We start from the raw sequence: 17,543 nt of genomic DNA on the forward strand, positions 1-17,543 counted from the left end.
CTGTTTCAAAAATAAATTTTATGAATAGAGATCAAAGCACGTAAAAGAACTTTTAGCAAATCTGACACTTGTGTAAATATCCTTGAACTTCCCTCCTCTATCCATTCCACACCTCCAGACGCTGTCAGGGCATATAATGATTGTAATAAATATTGTATTTGCTTTTGTTTCAGTTGGCTCCCAGCAGCAAATTCAGCTGATTACTTGCATTGCTATTTCTGCTTAGAGGACAATTATATTATTTCTTAAAAAACCCACCTTTGTCATATGTTTCTAAGTACTGGTCTTTAAATTCAGCACTCACCATTTTAAATAACATGTATTTTAAAGCTATTTCTATCTTTTACTTTGCAATTATTTCTTTTTCTGTATCTTTTTTAATTTCAGTTTCATGAGCCTAGAGAAACACTGCACTTTCCAACATATGTATTTTTGTATCTCAAAATTAATGCAATTATTATAAGACCCTTGTTCCCTCTTTATAATGTTGTCTATGGTTTATAACTACAGCATACTACCAATACAGTATTGTCCTTCAGCTGAAGATCCTGTTTCTTTAGGGCTGGATTGTAACTGTACTGAGGCGTAGGAGAGGAACCAAGCAGATATGCCAAACCTGCAAAAAAAGTGCAGAAATTGGGCTTGTTTTTTGGCTTAATTGGCTTGTGAGTTTCTTGTTGGTTAGTTTTTGGCTTGTAGCTTGTTGCTTCTTTTTTTTTTTTTCCATGGGCAAGGGGCAAGCAGGGGCAAGGGGGGAGAGAGTCAGGGATGCACAACGGGCCCACCACAGTCTCAGACTGCATGCCAGGGGATCTAATCACATAGTGTGTTGGGGTTCTTTGGCCTTGTTTTGAAATGGGATTAGCTTGATTTTTGGTTTACTGTGAAAGTCGGGGTGCTTATTTACCCCAGGAAAGTTGGCAACTGTGGAACCAAGCTGTGATTCTGAAATTGTGCCCCAGCCATATGGTGACTCAGTCAGGGATGTAAGGGTGCAGGCATGCTGGAAGGTTCATAATTGAACCTTAGTCTTTAATGTGTACAGTCAGAGCCACCTTGTATCTAGGTCTGTGGTGGGGAAACAAAGTGATAAATATTAACTGTCTGGTATTTCTTTGTGGGCCTAATTTGCAGTACTCATGCAGCCCCTAGTACAGCACAGTACCTATAAGACACAGTCCCTGGAGGACTGACTTCAGTAGAGATATGACAATTTACAGTTTGTCTCCAGATCAGTAGATTTTAGGGAGAGATTTCAGGGATATTTTAGGTCAGCAGAATATATTTAATCAGGTTGGAATTTGGTCAGGATACCACACTTAATATCCCTACTTCTGCAGAATATGCCATGGAAGCTTTAATGGCCATAAGTGAGTTGGGACTAGGTTTTTTGACTCATCCTTTAAATTAGTGTACAGTGCCTTCAAATACCATGATTCAGAAGGAATAATCCCACCTATTGACTCCTCCACACCACTTCTGGCAGCACCTGGATTTTCTTTAGAGGACTGTCATCTAAGCAGTGACCAAACCTGACCATCCTTAGTGTGTGAGACCATACAAGCTTAAGGCAATATGGGTCACTGGGCAACCCCACACACTAGTTGGTATTTCTGCAATTGAATATTTCTCCTAATATGTTCCTCTTTGTTTTACAGGTTGTCACTCTGTGGTACCGAGCTCCTGAAGTTTTGCTTCAATCCAGCTATGCAACACCAGTTGATCTCTGGAGTGTTGGCTGCATATTTGCAGAAATGTTCCGTCGAAAGTAAGAAATACTGTTTTGTCATCATTATTTTTAATGTGGAAATTGTGCAGAAATATACAGTACTATATATTGTAACACTGTAGTGCAGTAGAAGATTGGAAGCATGTTTTATTTACAGTTTGAATTACAAAAGCCCATTATATATACTCAGGGTTGTGACTTCCATCTTGGATTTTTTTTGTGAGTCTCCACAGCCCTTTTTAAAACGTTTTCTTTTACAAAAGCACATGTGAACACTGAAACAAGAACATAACACCTGAATCCAGGTGGCTGAGATATAGATAAATAGGGGCTGAAGGGTCTATTGACAGAGGTGTATATTGTAGGGTTCTGGAAATAATTTGTTTTGAGGAAGGAAGGACATAGCCTTCAATACGACATAGCCATCTTACTTCTGGAGTTTGCACTTTTTGAGTTCCAGATGTTTGCTTGTAGTCATCTCTTGGCATACTTGAGATCTGGAAAGTCACTGTAATGTCAATTTCTAGAAACAGATTGAGGTGGGAGTTTTTGAAAAATAAACTGTTTTGACAATGTCGAGGGTAATGTAGGTAGTAAAACTTAAATGAAGTCAGAAATACGACTTATTTTTGGCTGATTCTGTTAAATTAACTATCAGTATTGGCAACCCCCATCTTTTAATGTTCTCTGTATACACATATATCTTCCTACTGTATTTTTCACTCCGTGCATCTGATGAAGTGGGTTTTCGCGCACGAAACCTTATGCCCGAATAAATTTGTTAGTCTCTAAAGTGCCACAAGTACTCCTCGTTCTTTTTCCAGTATTCTCTTGAGTATTATACTTACTTGATCTTATTATCCCATGTAATGCATTTTGGATGAAAACCAGAAACTACTGCAGGAATTATATGGTGTTACTATACAGTCTATGGTGACATGCCTAGAGAAACCTCATATACCATTTTGGAACAGCTACTGTGAAATAAAATGAATATGAAAATCTAAAGGAAAATGGCTCACCTTTGAGCTTAAAAATGAATAGTCCGTTTTTTACAAATTACAAAGGTATAGCCACAGTACCATGGCCTCTAGAAACAACCATGCGATAGCAATACTTCTTAACAAAAAATGAATTTGCAATATATGAAGTTCAAAATGCTAATTGAAACCTTGCAAAAGGATTTTGGGATTTCACTGTTTATTAATGTTAACATATTGAAATATATTTGTTCTTGGGCTTACTGCCTAGTCAAATGGCCAGAGTAGATTTACTACACTCCACCCTCTGTGTGTGACTCATAAATGAGATCAGAAAATGAGAATGTGGATTTTAGGAGTTTCAGTTAAGTCCTCCATTGCAAACTTTCAGATACTAAATTTTATTCCATAGAAGGTTCACAATGACACTGACTTTTCCAAGATTTCACTTGCAGAATAAAAAAAAAGTTTCATTTTTGCATTGACAATGAGAGTAAAACATGACAAACAACCAAACAGAGAACGCTTTATGATTTGCTCAAAAAACTTTTTTGTCATCTATTTTACAGTACTTCCCTAGATGAAATATTGCCTTGTGTGAACCCTATAAATTGAATTTTCATTTTTTATAATGCAGCATTCACTTTCCAAATCCACAAATCTAACATGATCAATTGAATTAGGAACAATTGTGCAAATTCAGATATTGGATTAAGGGTAAAAAATGGCAGATTTTTAGCAGAAATAAGATTTGATTTGAAGCAGAGTTTGATACAACCAGGCCTTCTGTTGTCCCTGCCAAAGACAGGGTCATTTTGACATTCTCAGTCCTAAATCTGGGAGACAGTCAAAAACTGTGTATGTCAGGAATCTGCCAAGTGTATATGTGCTACATTGTTTAATTAGTAACATTATGACTTACAGATAATGATATTTGAACATGCAGGAGCCCAATATATGTCATAAACCCAATTTAAGGCTTCACTGTCGTTAAATTACAGTGAATAACATTGAATATCTTCTTTATGGATTATTGCATTGAGTCAATTTTGCAATAACCTTTGTATGATATATTTTGTCTTTTTAACATCCTTAATAAATTGCAAAAGAGACTGTATTCTACTGTGAACCTGGTGGCAATAAACTATAAAAGTTTGCAAACTCCCATGGATTATTTCCAAAACGTTCAATAAGTGTAGCAGCTACTTCTGCTGAAAAATAGTAGTGAATTTAGCTCACTACCCATCTGCTTTTCATCTGGCATTGAGGGGGTGAGAGAAGGAGAGTTGTTTTTTTTTGTTTTTTTTTTAAGTTTACCTGTTGGTCCAGCATTCCAGCCATCCTTTTCTTTTTGCCAAATCACCAGAGACTTATTTTCCATTCCTTCCGCCATTCTCCTTTGCTTTCACTTGAAAATATTTTTAAACTTCTATCATTTCTAACTGCTATTCTGATGTTCTCTTTATATCAGATGAGATTCTGATAGCCTTACTCATGTTGAGTGTTGTCTCATTCCCAGAATAATTTCAAAAAAGTCAATGGGACTATTTGTGATATAAGATACTACTCAATATGAATAAGGCTATCCTACTCCACAAATAGTCCCATTGACTTTTTCATAGGAGTGGGTGGGTGAGATTCTGTGGGCTGCGTTGTGCAGGAGGTCGGACTAGATGATCAGAATGGTCCCTTCTGACCTTAGTATCTATGACTTCATTGGAACTGTTCTGGAAATAGGATACTAACCAGAAGCAAGGCTATCAGAATCCAGCTCATAGTGCTTACAGTGACCCTAAGGCTGCAACAGACTGGTTATGCTTGGATTAGCCAGAGTATAGGTCTGATTTGTGTGAATGAAATATAACTTTCTGCTGAATCAGCCTTAATCATAGATCAATAGTAGAGGTTTTTAATATTTTGCAAGGCACTTCCCCATTGGCTCAAGTTCAAGGATATACACAAAACTTTGTGCCTGGCCTGGCGCAGGTGATCTAAATGGCAAGTTATATGAGGAACAGCCTGTCATTAGTTAGAAAACTTTTTTTCATCATTCCAGCTGAAATTATACAAAATTTTGCTGTGGTTGCAGAAGTGGATATGTTTCCGTAAAGCCTGTTGTCAACAATAAAGTATCATGTAGCATATCACTAGCACAAAGTACTGTGCACCTTTAATACCAGCTCATCTTTATCAATACAGTGCTTATTGCTACCCTAGAACAAGTGATTCAGTGAAGGGTGAAGAAGATGGTTGAAGAGTCTGTAGTGCAGCTGACCTGCACTCAGTGCAGACCCAGAGGGGCGGAGAGACGGAGGTGTACCTGTAACACGCTTGGGGTGAAATCCTGACCCCAATGAACTCAACTTGCATTGACTTCAATGGGGCAGGATTTCACCCTTGGTCTTTATGCCATGATGTTTATTGGTAGTACTTGGTGTGCTGTACTGTGAATCATTCTTCATTGAGCTCCCCTTACCATTTCTTCTTATGTATACACATTATGGATTAACTCCTGGCCCCACTGAAGTCAGAGTGAGTGGCGCAGTTACTTCAATGAGGCCAGGATTTAGCCTGATTTTTGTTGATAACAGAGGAATGGGATGAGTGGAGCCCATGTTCCTTTTTTAATCTTTGACACGCGTCAGTAGTAACACCTCCGGAGTCCTTTATTCCATATGGTCTCATTTCAGACCCATGCTAGTTCTTTTGTCAGATGCATCCCTGTGCTCGAGAATATCTAGTCACTGATTCTCCCTATCTTGGTGGGCACTGCACTGTAGATGTGGAGCTGCTGGAGTATTTCAGTTTATTTACAGCCTTCCTGTATCTCTCTGCATAGTCAGCTCTTCCTCTCTTTGCAGATCTTACCCTAAAACATATCTTTCTAGGCTCCCAATTCTACTTGGACAGATTTCTGAAATGCCACCCTGAAGCAGAGAGAGAACAGGGCCATCAGACGCTTTTCAAAACTGTAAATATCAGAAAAGGTAAAAGGAGCGGAGACAGCAAGAATTGAAAGAATAAGAGAAAATAAAGAAAAAGGGAGACGTCTCTGACTGGATATTGAGGAGAGAGGATAAAAAAACGAAGCTGGTGCAGCACCCTAGATAAAAAAAAAATAGCCATGCAAAGATATGTCTGCGAACCCTGCTCATATCTATGGATTTCCCTGTAAAGTGGCAGGCCCCTTAAATGAGATGTAAGAGAAAACTGGTATCTTTATCATGCAATGAGTTTCAAACACCAAGTTTGAAATCATATTATCTTGTGTTTTACAGTGACATTTAAACAAGCATATCTACTGGACCAAGAGCACAAAAATCTATTTAGCAAGTATCAACTTATCTGTTAGGTACTGGTGGCAGGAAAACTTAAAAACAAACCTTTTGTTTGTTTGTTTTAAAAAAATTAAGGTGGACAGTGCTGCTTATAGTTGTAATAGCTCCGCAGCTCAATTTGCAACCTTTGAACCGAGGTTTGATACAGTTTTGGCCTGAGTTTGTTTTTGCCATTTTTGGAAATTATCTTGCTTTGTTACAAGAATGATTTAAGTGCAAGTGCCATAAAAGTTCAACACAGACCAGAGCAACTGTACTGGGAGAAGATTTCATTCCTTGGAAAGATCCAGTCAGGACTGAGGACTTCTGTACTCTGCACTTTTTCTCCTTTATTCCTCTGCCATTCATGTGCATATGGATGTGTGGGAGACTGATGGTTTTTCCAAACCAGACCTAATGAAACAGGATTTTTCTTCCTCCCTAGACAAGTGGCCAGTCTATCAGAGAGATTTTTTTTTTTCAGAATTTCTACTGGACTTTTGGATTCGTAGAATCAAGACTGGCTGAACCCAGGCCACTAATTTAACCCTTTGTTTTCCCAGTCTGACAGGATAACAGTGACATCTTGATTGAAGCCCTACTAACAGACAAAGGAAAGGCAGAAGTGTGCACTAGTCTATGTTGTTCTAGTATGTTGACAAACAGTGTTTTCCGCTCAATCCTAAATCAGTGGCAAAACTCCCACTGACTCTGGATACAGGACATATGCACATTAATGAAGGGAAGGAAGGGTGGACAATCAGAGTAAGTCTGAGGATTATCAAGCAGAAAAAAAGAGGTAAGAGGTCTCAGGACAGTGATGTTGTCATTCAAATAGATAGGCCCTATGTAAAATATATAATGCTGCTGTTTAGCTTATATTTTCCTGCTGGGCTTTGCAGGCTGATATCTTCTCAAGTGTCTACAGTTTGGCTGATTGATAGCCGTTAGTCAAATCCAGTAACCGTATCAGCCTGTGGTTAGAGATAAGTGTTAAGTGAGTGCCTGGCCATTCAGTTGTGGTTTTCCTTCCAGCTTCCAATGTGCCAGACTTTCATTCAGAGGAATAAATGCTGTGGGTAAGGGAAACCGTTGATAAACCATAGAAACCAAAAACTGTCATTAACCATAACAAAAAACAAAACAAAACCTGGACGGGGTGAGGGTGGGGGTGGGGAACCACTAGAAACTATGTGAGTGCAGAGTTGAACTGGATTGTTAAACACAAGTATAGTATTGTGGTGGCTAATGCAATGATGATTTTCCCAGTGAAAATAAGAAGGCTCAAATAAAATGCCAACTTGATGTCCTCATTGTCTAGTAAATAGAGTTTGGGGTAGATTTCCACTGGCAGTCTAGTGCCAAATTCCCAGAAATTAGACACCTAAACACAAAATCGATGTGCGCCTTTTGTTTTAAATAGTTGATGGAACCCCTGATATTTGGAGGGGAGAGGGGAAAAGTCAAAGAGGGTAAATGACCAATTTTGGTCTTAAAAAAAGAGGAAAGAAAAGAAGGATGCTCTTGGGATTCCCTTTTTCCCAAGATGCCCAATCCTCCGTTAAGAGGTGCTATTTCTGACCCAGAGTGTAGAAAATTGTGTCTGCTGCTGGTGCATATGAATTCTCTCTGCTCTAGATGCACAGAGATGGTGGAGTGCTGTGCTGGAGGAAGGAGGGCACAAGAGACATAACAGGCAGGCAGGAGAAAAGGTGAGAGGGAATAACAGAAAGCAGCAACTGAAAAGGCTCATTGCCGTTGTGAGAATGCTTGCTATCCAAAACCTAGCACTGCGTGGCACTTCAGATCAGCTGTATGTGCCAAACAATGGAAATTTCCTTAAAATTGTGGAGCTGATGGCTGAGTTTGATGCTGTACTCCAGGAGCATCTAAGAAGAGTCACCACACAAGAAATGTACACAAACCACTACCTTGGAAAAACAATTCAAAATGAGATCATACAGTTATTGGCAACAAAAGTCAAACAGAAGATTATGGCAGATCTGAAGTAAGCAAGATATTACTCTGTTATTCTGGACTGCACACCTGATATCAGCCATATGGAACAAATGACTTTAATGGTATGTTTTGTAACAACAACAGAACCTAGTGAAAATGTCCCTGCAATGGTGACTGTCAGAGAGCATTTTCTAGAATTTATTGTCATTGATGATACTACAGGAGCTGGTATGACAAATGTGCTTCTTAAAAAACTGGAAGATACGGGAATTGCGATAGCTGACATGAGAGGTCAGGGCTACAATAATGGTGCCAACGTAGAGGAAAGAACAGAGCAGTGCAGACACAGATCCGAGAGTTAAACCCTCAAGCTTTTTTTGTCCCCTGCAGTTCTCATTCATTGAACTTGGTGGTCAGTGATGCAGCATCAGCTTCTAGTGAGGCTGCTGATTTTTTTAATGTAATTCAAAGCATCTATGTATTTTTCTCTGCATCAACTCATCGATGGCAAATTTTGAAGCAACATCTGGGAACATCCTCTCTGACACTGAAACCACTGAGTGCCACATGATGGGAAAGTCAAGTGGAGGCGATAAAGCCTATCAAACACCAAATTGGGAAGATAGATGATGCCATAGTTGCCATTATGGAGGATAATGCTATGACAGGAACTGTTTGTGGGAGAACAGTGGCAGAGGGAAGTGGAATCACCAGAAACGTACATAACTTCAAATTTCTGTATGGCTTAGTGTTGTGGCATGACTTACTGTTTGAAATAAATGTTGTAAGCAAGAGACTCCAAGGTGTTGACCTTGATATATCTGGAGCAATGGAACAACTGGACAAAGCAAAGTCATACCTACAGTCTTACTGGTCAGATGAGGGATTTCAAAACGTTCTGAAGAGTGCACAGAAGTTGGCAGAGGAACTTCACACTGAAGCTATTTTCCCACCCATTCAAGAATACAAGAGTCACTGAAGAAGAAGACATTTTGATTACGAGGCACGAGATAATCCCATAAGAGACCTCAAACAACAATTCAAAGTTGAATTCTTTAACCAGGTGCTAGATTGTGCAATACAGTCAGTTGAAGAATGTTTCATGCAGCTCAAGGAATACAGCAGTATATTTGGGATGTTGTATGATATTCCAGAACTCCTCACTATACCTAAAGAAGACCTACACCAGCAATGCAGGGCACTAGAGACAGTGTTAGACACATGATGACATGCGCGATATTGATGCAAGTGATTTAGGTGGTGAACTGAAAGCCCTTTCAAGATACATTTCAGCAGGATCAACTCCAAAGGCTGTTCTAGAATATATGTGCACAAATAAGATGACCACAGAGCATGAGCTGGCCCAGACTGGACCTTCAGGAGGAAGCAGTTCAAATCTTTGCAACCAAGAAGGCACAGAAAGCACCACTTTGATTATTCAAACAGATAAAAATGCCAGTGTTTACTATGCAGACAAGAAAAATAACATTTGCTGTTCAGGCGTTTGAAAGTTAAGTGTTACTTAAAATTTTTGAACAAGGCATTTTAAGTTGTTAGTTCTCCTTTATGGGGTAGGTAGCAGAGCAGTACCGTGAGCGGAGAAGAACATGGAGAAGGCAGAATTGAGATATTTCTAAGTTTTGGCCCAAGCGAGGGAGCATGGGGGTGTCATTTGAGCTCCCCACCTCAGGTGCCAAAATATTGTGGGCCGGCCCTGTTTCTGTTTTACAAGAAACTTCCACAAAATGTATTTAAACTCCAGATTGGTAGTCAGGATCCTTTCCTGCTTCACACAAACACCCTTGAAAGAAAAGAGAGAGAGACTTGATTTTAACTTTGGCTTACATTGTTAAACTTCCAGGTTCTTTTCACAGTCTAGTATCTGGTTAGAGAATTTGATCTAGACAGTTTTTATTGAATTTTCTGTATTGAATTTTCCAGAAAAAATATAATAATTTCCTATCATTCATCAGCCATAAAAAATGTATGTTATAGCTCAGAAATATATAGAATAAATCTGTCTCCTGTTTGCTTCTTTCCCTTGCAAGAGCTTTGCTACTGGCAGCTCTCCATGTGTGTTCACCAAAGCTCTTAGATGTTCTTTATATTTAAAAAATATCAGTAAATCTGAATCCAGAGAAGTGGAAAATGAAACAGATTCATAAAGGACCAGGGGATCTCAGGACTTTGACAGCATTTAAGGAGAGCTGAGCAAAACATAACACATCTCTGAAACTTTTTACCACTCTGTACCAAGTAAATACCTGTCTGAGCCAGAAGAGTTCAAAGTGTCTGGAGAAAGTAATGTGGAATTTTATGCTATGTAGATATTCATGGCAATGTCTTTTCCCACAGGCACTGCACTACTGTTTTGATCCAGCTTCTCTCTAGAGTCTGGGACCTTTTCAACCACTGTGCTCATTCCAGTGGTAGGGCCAGTCTTGGGAGTCAATATGTGTTTTACCTGATTTGCAACTACAGTGTTTGGCCATTAGATATAAGCCCATGGAAGGAGTAAAAAATACTTGTTATTGCAGACTTGTTATTGCAGTAGGTAGAATATGATTCTCCACGCAGATCCTTTCCGTGTCCCAAATCATTAAAATCCATAGGAGGGGAGAAAATCTCCATAAGGATCCCAGGCAGCATTTTTCCCACAGTCATGCTATGGACTATTTCACAGGATACTGTGCACCCAAAGCTGGCAAATCCTTGGGAACCACAGGAGGCTGAGGCCATCCACATGACAGATGTACACCCCACACTCAACCACTGCTCCCCCCTTCCTGGCCAGTGTTCTCCTCCGTCCCCTGCACAGACCATAGCTCTAATGTCCTTTGCAGGGTCCACAGGATGGTGCTGTTTATGGGCCTATGCCCACATATATATTTCATCCTGAGGGCATGATCCATGCATGAGACTCTTCCGCATGCATACAGCTGAGGGGGAGAAGTTTAAGATGTTTATACCAGGCCAAAGTTATTACCTGCTCTAAGCTAAAAATTAGCAAGTTGTTGGAATCCCATTGTTCAAATCACATCAGACCATGTTAAGAACAGTTCCATTTTTAAGACAATTCAAAGTTATAGTCAAGCTTTTTTTTTTGGTGTCTATATGCCTGTTAAAAATACTACTATAATGCCCTCAGGTGCACTAGGAACAATACTTCTAGTTGCAGTATTTTAGGCTGTTTACGGTAGAACACTGTAGTAAGGGTGATAACTCATCCAGTGCTTTTACTATCGCATCTGTGTTTAGTAGTCAGCTTAGTCTAATAAAACATAGTACTTGCAGCTGGCCCTCTGACCTGTTTAGAAACAAAACTTGTTGAAATAATAGTTTGTGTTCAGTGCAAAGAGTCAGCTGTTGAAAGTCATTGAGGGCATTGTTTCTTGGCACTGGGGCCATGAGGCAAAGGTGGGTCACAGGCAGTTGGACATCAGGGTGAAGCCAAAATCACCCCTTTAAAAAAATTCCCTTTCACATATATATATTGGTGGCCATTTCCTCTCTTAGGTACTCATGTGGCCTCCATTACATAGTATCTGAGCAGCTTACGACATCCCGGTGAAGTAGGGAAGTGCTATGATCCCATTTTACAGATGAGGGACTAAGGCATACACAGAGAGCCTAAGTGACCTGACCAAAGTCACAAAGGAAAGCTGTAGCAAAACAGGGACTTGAACCTCAATCTCCCAAGCCTGGGCTGAACTCTAACCCTGAACCCGCCTTCCTTTCTATCAGTCAGGGTAAGAGAAAGGAAAGACAAGATCACGCCTTCTTCCTCCTGTGGCTGCGGTCTCAGAACCCACATTCCCAGAATCTCATCTCTGAGGAAGGCACAGCTGACGCTGACACACTGTGTGACTCTAGGATGTTGGCCCCCAGAGGAGCATGTCCATTGTTTTACTGGCCCATGTACCCAGTAGGCAGGTGGAGTCAGCTCAGTGATAGAGATCCTTTTGTCAGCCTGTTTTTTTTCCAATCTGCTGTCACATTTCTTACTTGTTACATTTGGTGATGACTGTCGCTATTCATGATACAAGGTCTGGTCAAGTACATTCTTTGACAGCATGTTGGTTATCATGACTGAGGCTTGGCTTGGGATCTATAAAATCTTGGGCTCCCTAAAAGCTAGTTTTTTTCCTGCTCTTTTCTCAAAAGGAAATGTCAGTATACTGAAACCCTGACAATAACTGCTTTGCTTCAAACGTCCCTCCTCAGCCAGTGATATGCAGGACATGCATACCCAGGCAATCCCTTGTTCTCTCTGAACTTTTATTAAACTAGTGTTTATCTACCTACATGAATCCTCATCATGTACAATATTTTGAAATCGTAAACCATATCCATGAAGGACTGTATTTCCATTCAGACCCTGGATCAAAATTTCATTATCTCATTCTTAATGAGAAATAAATTAGGAAACACAAATCACTGACTTCTCTCTCTTCCCCCAACCCTTCTATCCCCTAGTTCTGCCCTGACCTCACATCCCAGCGAACCCCACTGAAGTCTCACACACAGACACATGTACAGACAGACAGCCACAAATAAGAGAGAGCTGTATTGATTTTTCTTTCATAATCTATTTCACAGTGAAATTGAGATCAATCAGTCTATCTACGGGGTCGCCCATCTTCCCAACAGTAGTAGAATTTGTGGTTTTGCAGGTCAGTTTCCCCCTAAAGGAGAAATCAGAGATGCAGAGTATTTTCACAGTGTCACTTGTTTGTTTACACTATATATTTCTGGATCAGAGGTGGTCACAAACAGCATGCAGCAATCCTCATTTTCAGGAATCTCAGCCCAAACACCAATGCTTAGTTCCCAGGAAACAACCCTGCACCAAGAGTTGACTATAGTTAGAAAGATTAAGACAGAGAACTGCTGTTGCTTGCAACAGCTCCCCAAAAAAGGAAACTACAGCACAGAAATAATAACTATACAGCCCTTCTTCAAAGTGTACACTGCTTGCATGCTCAGAATTTGCAGGGCTATGTTTAACAGCCTCATTTGGTAGCTCCCAGAATAACAGTATATACAGACAGGACTGATGATTATTAGTTCTCTGCATGCCGGTGCTAGCTCATTGGGGGCCCAAGCAAGAATATTTGCGGGGGCCGCCTACATGTGCAACACATACTAATAATTAATAGGGGGCCCCCTTGAGCTGCTCGGGGCCATAAACGCTTAGTCTGCTTATGCCTAGCGTCGGCTCTGGTTCTCTGAACCAGCCAAACCCCCAGGTATACTTTAATCACTAAAGAAAGTTTTAGAAAAGAAAGGTTTCAGAGTAGCAGCCATGTTAGTCTGTATTCACAAAAAGAAAAGGAGGACTTGTGGCACCTTAGAGACTAACAAATTTATTTGAGCATAAGCTTCCGTGAGCTACAGCTCACTTCATCGGATGCATTCAGTGGAAAATACAATGGGGAGATTTATATACACAGAGAACATGAAACAATGGGTTTTATCATACACACTGTAAGGAGAGTGATCACTTAAGATGAGCTATTACCAGCAGGAGGCGGGGGAAGAAAACCTTTTGTAGTGATAATCAAGGTGGGCCATTTCCAGCAGTTGACAAGAATGTCTGAGGAACAGTGGGGGGTGGGGAGGGAGGAAATAACATGGGGAAAAAGTTTTACTTTGTGTAATGACCCATCTACTCCCAGTCTCTATTCAAGCCTAAGTTAATTGTATCCAGTTTGCAAATTAATTCCAATTCAGCAGTCTCTCGTTGGAGTCTGTTTTTGAAGCTTTTTTGTTGAAGAATAGCCACTCTTAGGTCTGTAATCGAGTTACCAGAGAGACTGAAGTGTTCTCTGACTGGTTTTTGAATGTTATAATTCTTGACGTCTGATTTGTGTCCATTTATTCTTTTATGTAGAGACTGTCCAGTTTGACCAATGTACATGGCAGAGGGGCATTGCTGGCACATGATGGCATACATTAGAAAAGAAACAAAGCTAAACTATTATATGTGGTCCGAGGAAGCTGGAATTGTGGAGTCCCCCTCTCCTTCCTTTCTGCCTGCCCCCTTCTGGGTCATCGAATGATGGAAGTTTTGTTATATTAGGGTCTTCAGGGTCTAGAACATTGCACAGGATTTGACCCATTATTATAAAATATAGAAGCTTTTTTTGTGGATTAAAATTGAACTACAGACAGTAGGTTTATGTTATGACTCAGTTTCCTTAGAATTGAAAGAGAAGGTTAAAAATAAAGGTCTCACTATAACTGGCTACATTATGTGTGTTGATTATAAACAACTGAGCAACTTAAAATGACTCTTTGTTTCCAAATGGTTTGAGTTCACTCAGCGCGTAAAGAAGTGGGTGGAGCAAGTCTTTACAGTAACATTGACTTTTTTGGTTGTTCAGTTAGGCCCAGTTGGCAGTGTTGAATAGTACTCTGATGCTGTAAGAATGCAGACATACAAGCATGACCATAGAATCACTAAGCCTGATAGAGTATCTGCATAAAGCCTCTGTATAGCATACTTGCCATCCAGAACAGAGGTGCTGTTTCTTCTATGATCGGGACTCATATTCTATCAGTCACCATTTTAAAGGGATACTGTGAACATGGAATTAAAGAAACTGACTAATAGTTAAATAATGCCAGTTTCTCATAGAGCATTCTTGAAATAGCATGTGAAAAAAAATTGTAATGCCTTCTTCTTTTAAGGGTTTTTTGCTGCCCTCCTTGTGATGCCTCCCTTCCTCTTTTTCAAAAGAGAAATTTGGGGCTGAGGACAGCCAATCAAACATGTTCAAGCCTGGTCCAGTGGTTAGGGTCCTAGCTTAGAATTTGGGAGACATGGGTTTAAGTCCCTATTATACCACCAGCTTTTTGTGTGAATGTTGGCAAGTCACTTAACCTCTCTGTACCTAAGTCCCCCATGTGTTAAATGGGGATAATAGCACATTTCTATCTCACAGGGGTGTTGTGAGGATAAATACATTAATGATTGTGAGGTGCTCAGATACCATGGTGATGAGCACCATATAAGTAGTTCAGAGAGAAATGTGTATGCTATGATATGAACCATAATGCCAAAAGTAATGGAATTTTGCCACTGACTTACCAGGAACAAGGATTGGGCTCAGCCTATGGTAGGATGCTAGGGGGAAGGAGGTAGACAGGGCAAAATATGGACCAAAGTAATGAAGCACACTGCATGTCATAATTAAAATACAAGCGAAACAAGCTACCTGTTTTGTGATGTGGCATTTATGTAAATACCATATGTCAGAGATTGCATTACAACCATAGCTCTGTGAGTAGTAGCTGCATCAGGAATTCCTTCTACTGAGTTTTTTTTCTTTTTAAAATAAAAACTTACTTCTTTTGTCTTTGTTTTGGCCAGGAACCAATGAAACAGGATAATTTAATGAAAAATTACTAATGGATAAATGAGTTTAATATGGTAGAGTTTCCTATAGAAGATATTCCACGGTATAGTGCTGCCATATGTCAATGTGAATCTGTGTGAGTATTCCTGCCTGTGTAGTCTGAGTAACAGAAGTGAACAACACTGGATAACTTATTATTTAGAACAAAATGCATCTAGTTTAAATTCTAGTAGGCCTTTGAAAACTATATCAGTTTTCATTATTATCATTGCTGTAAAAACTTACCAACCTTTAATAAGCATCTTAATTTTGTCTGTAGGTAAACCAGGACAGCTGCTAGAAATTAAAATACTTTTTTCATGCCATCCATCTGATTCACTTTCATGTCTTTTGAGGTTCAGTCTCCATAGCTGGAGAAAAAGTTTAAGTTGAAATTTCACCTCTACTCACATAATAGTTTGCTATTAAGCGCTGAAACTATATTCTGCTGCCTTTGTTTTCTGAAGGGTTCTAATCCCCTTTAAGAAATTCTTTTCTGATCAGCAGTCTTTATTACAGTCAGTTTTTGCTTTTGTTTTACTTAACCTGTTTCAGATGCAAAACTGCGAAGGAAACTTTGTGCAGTAGGTGCCACTGAAGATCACCCAACCCAAGCCACAGAGTTCAGAACATGTACCTAATGCCCTGTAGTAGCAGCCATGGCTGAGCTGTGTAGACACCCTGATCATTTGGTGCTGACAATGTGTGATGTTGTAATGTAACCCAGCCATGTAATGTTTTCTTTCAGAACAAATTTCTTTTCCCCAGGATTTGGCCCTTTTCAGTTTTGTAAAACTGTTTTCTCTCTACTTGATGTATCCTTTCAAATTCGGTCGTTTGACCTTTTTCAGTAGCGTGAATAGCCTATCTCACCACTAGTGCAACTTGCAGATTCCCACCCTACCCCAATATTACAAATGACAGGTGAGTTTTCCCAACTTTTTTCTTAGTAGGTCCTATGGTTCATTTGTTCCTGATGCTACCCAGCTCCAGAATTTCCAAAAATGCCATGACAACATTTAAATCAAATTGATGTGCTGTTTTATGATGTAATGTGCAATGATGGAACTAGGGAACTACTTTGTATCAAAAAGAAAAGGAGTACTTGTGGCACCTTAGAGACTAACAAATTTATTTGAGCATAAGCTTTCGTGAGCTACAGTAGCTCACGAAAGCTTATGCTCAAATAAATTTGTTCGTCTCTAAGGTGCCACAAGTACTCCTTTTCTTTTTGCGAATACAGACTAACACGGCTGCTACTCTGATACTTTATATCAGTTGCCCCTTCCTGAGATTTTTAAGTTATGAATTCATCTTGTAAGTTCTTTTGGAAAGATACCTTTTCTGCTAAGCTGTCTGAAGCTCCTAGCACAGAGCTGGCAAGATATGAATAAAATATTTTAATAATAAAGCTAGAGGATGAGCTTGGATGTTCATTTGCCAGGCACCTGTCTTATGCTGAGATCACCAATTTCTAATATTTCCATTTGGTTTCACTAACTTGCCTCTGTCTTGGTTTAGAAAGACTGCAGGTAGGTAACAGTTAATTTCCTTCATGCTATCATTAGTGTGTGCAAAGACTTTCAGCTGATACAGCTATGAGTAGGCTGCTATGTATTTGGTTAAGGAGAGTTTATTCCATGAGAAACTGACCTAATGGCACTAAATATTTTCTGTCTAAAAGTTTCCCATCACAGCAATCTGATTAGAAATATTTTAAATTGGTGAGGCCAGAATTGGATTTAAATTAATGCCTCAAACTTGAAAAGCCATTATATATCCATGGATTCAAACTGTTCCAGGATTCTAAAAAAAAATCTCAGGACAAAGTCCATGTTAACAACTGATTTTTAGACCTATAAATGTAGTTACCATTAACTGATGAACTTTCAGGGCTTCATCTTGGCATTGAAAAAGCAGTCATGAACCCACAGTAAATTAACCATAGTTCTCTACCTCTGAAATTGTGATTTGATTGGATTTTCCCAGTGGGATTTTGTACAAGTTAAAGGGCGGGTATTTCATGTTCAAGACAAACTTATTATTCCAGTTGGAGTAGCTGGTATAGCACCAGAAACACAGTCAAAGACTAAATCATGTATGGTACCGGGCAAGAACTCCTCCCTAAGCCAGAGCTAGACCTTTTGTTGACATAAAG

At 39.6% G+C, this 17,543-nt stretch overlaps 1 protein-coding gene across 4 annotated transcripts in view; it reads left to right on the forward strand.

The window, feature by feature from the left end:
- CDK6 (cyclin dependent kinase 6) overlaps positions 1–17,543 on the forward strand; it is a 194,248-nt gene that overhangs the window by 152,596 nt on the left and 24,109 nt on the right. For all 4 annotated transcript variants that reach the window (XM_038388470.2, XM_038388471.2, XM_043509306.1 and 1 more), the window contains exon 5: positions 1,659–1,768. In XM_038388470.2, the coding sequence (XP_038244398.1) occupies positions 1,659–1,768 (110 nt within the window). The remainder of the gene's footprint in view (positions 1–1,658; positions 1,769–17,543) is intronic.

The sequence above is a fragment of the Dermochelys coriacea genome, chromosome 2 (genome assembly GCF_009764565.3).
Source record: "Dermochelys coriacea isolate rDerCor1 chromosome 2, rDerCor1.pri.v4, whole genome shotgun sequence".
Classification (NCBI taxonomy): Eukaryota; Metazoa; Chordata; order Testudines; family Dermochelyidae; genus Dermochelys; species Dermochelys coriacea.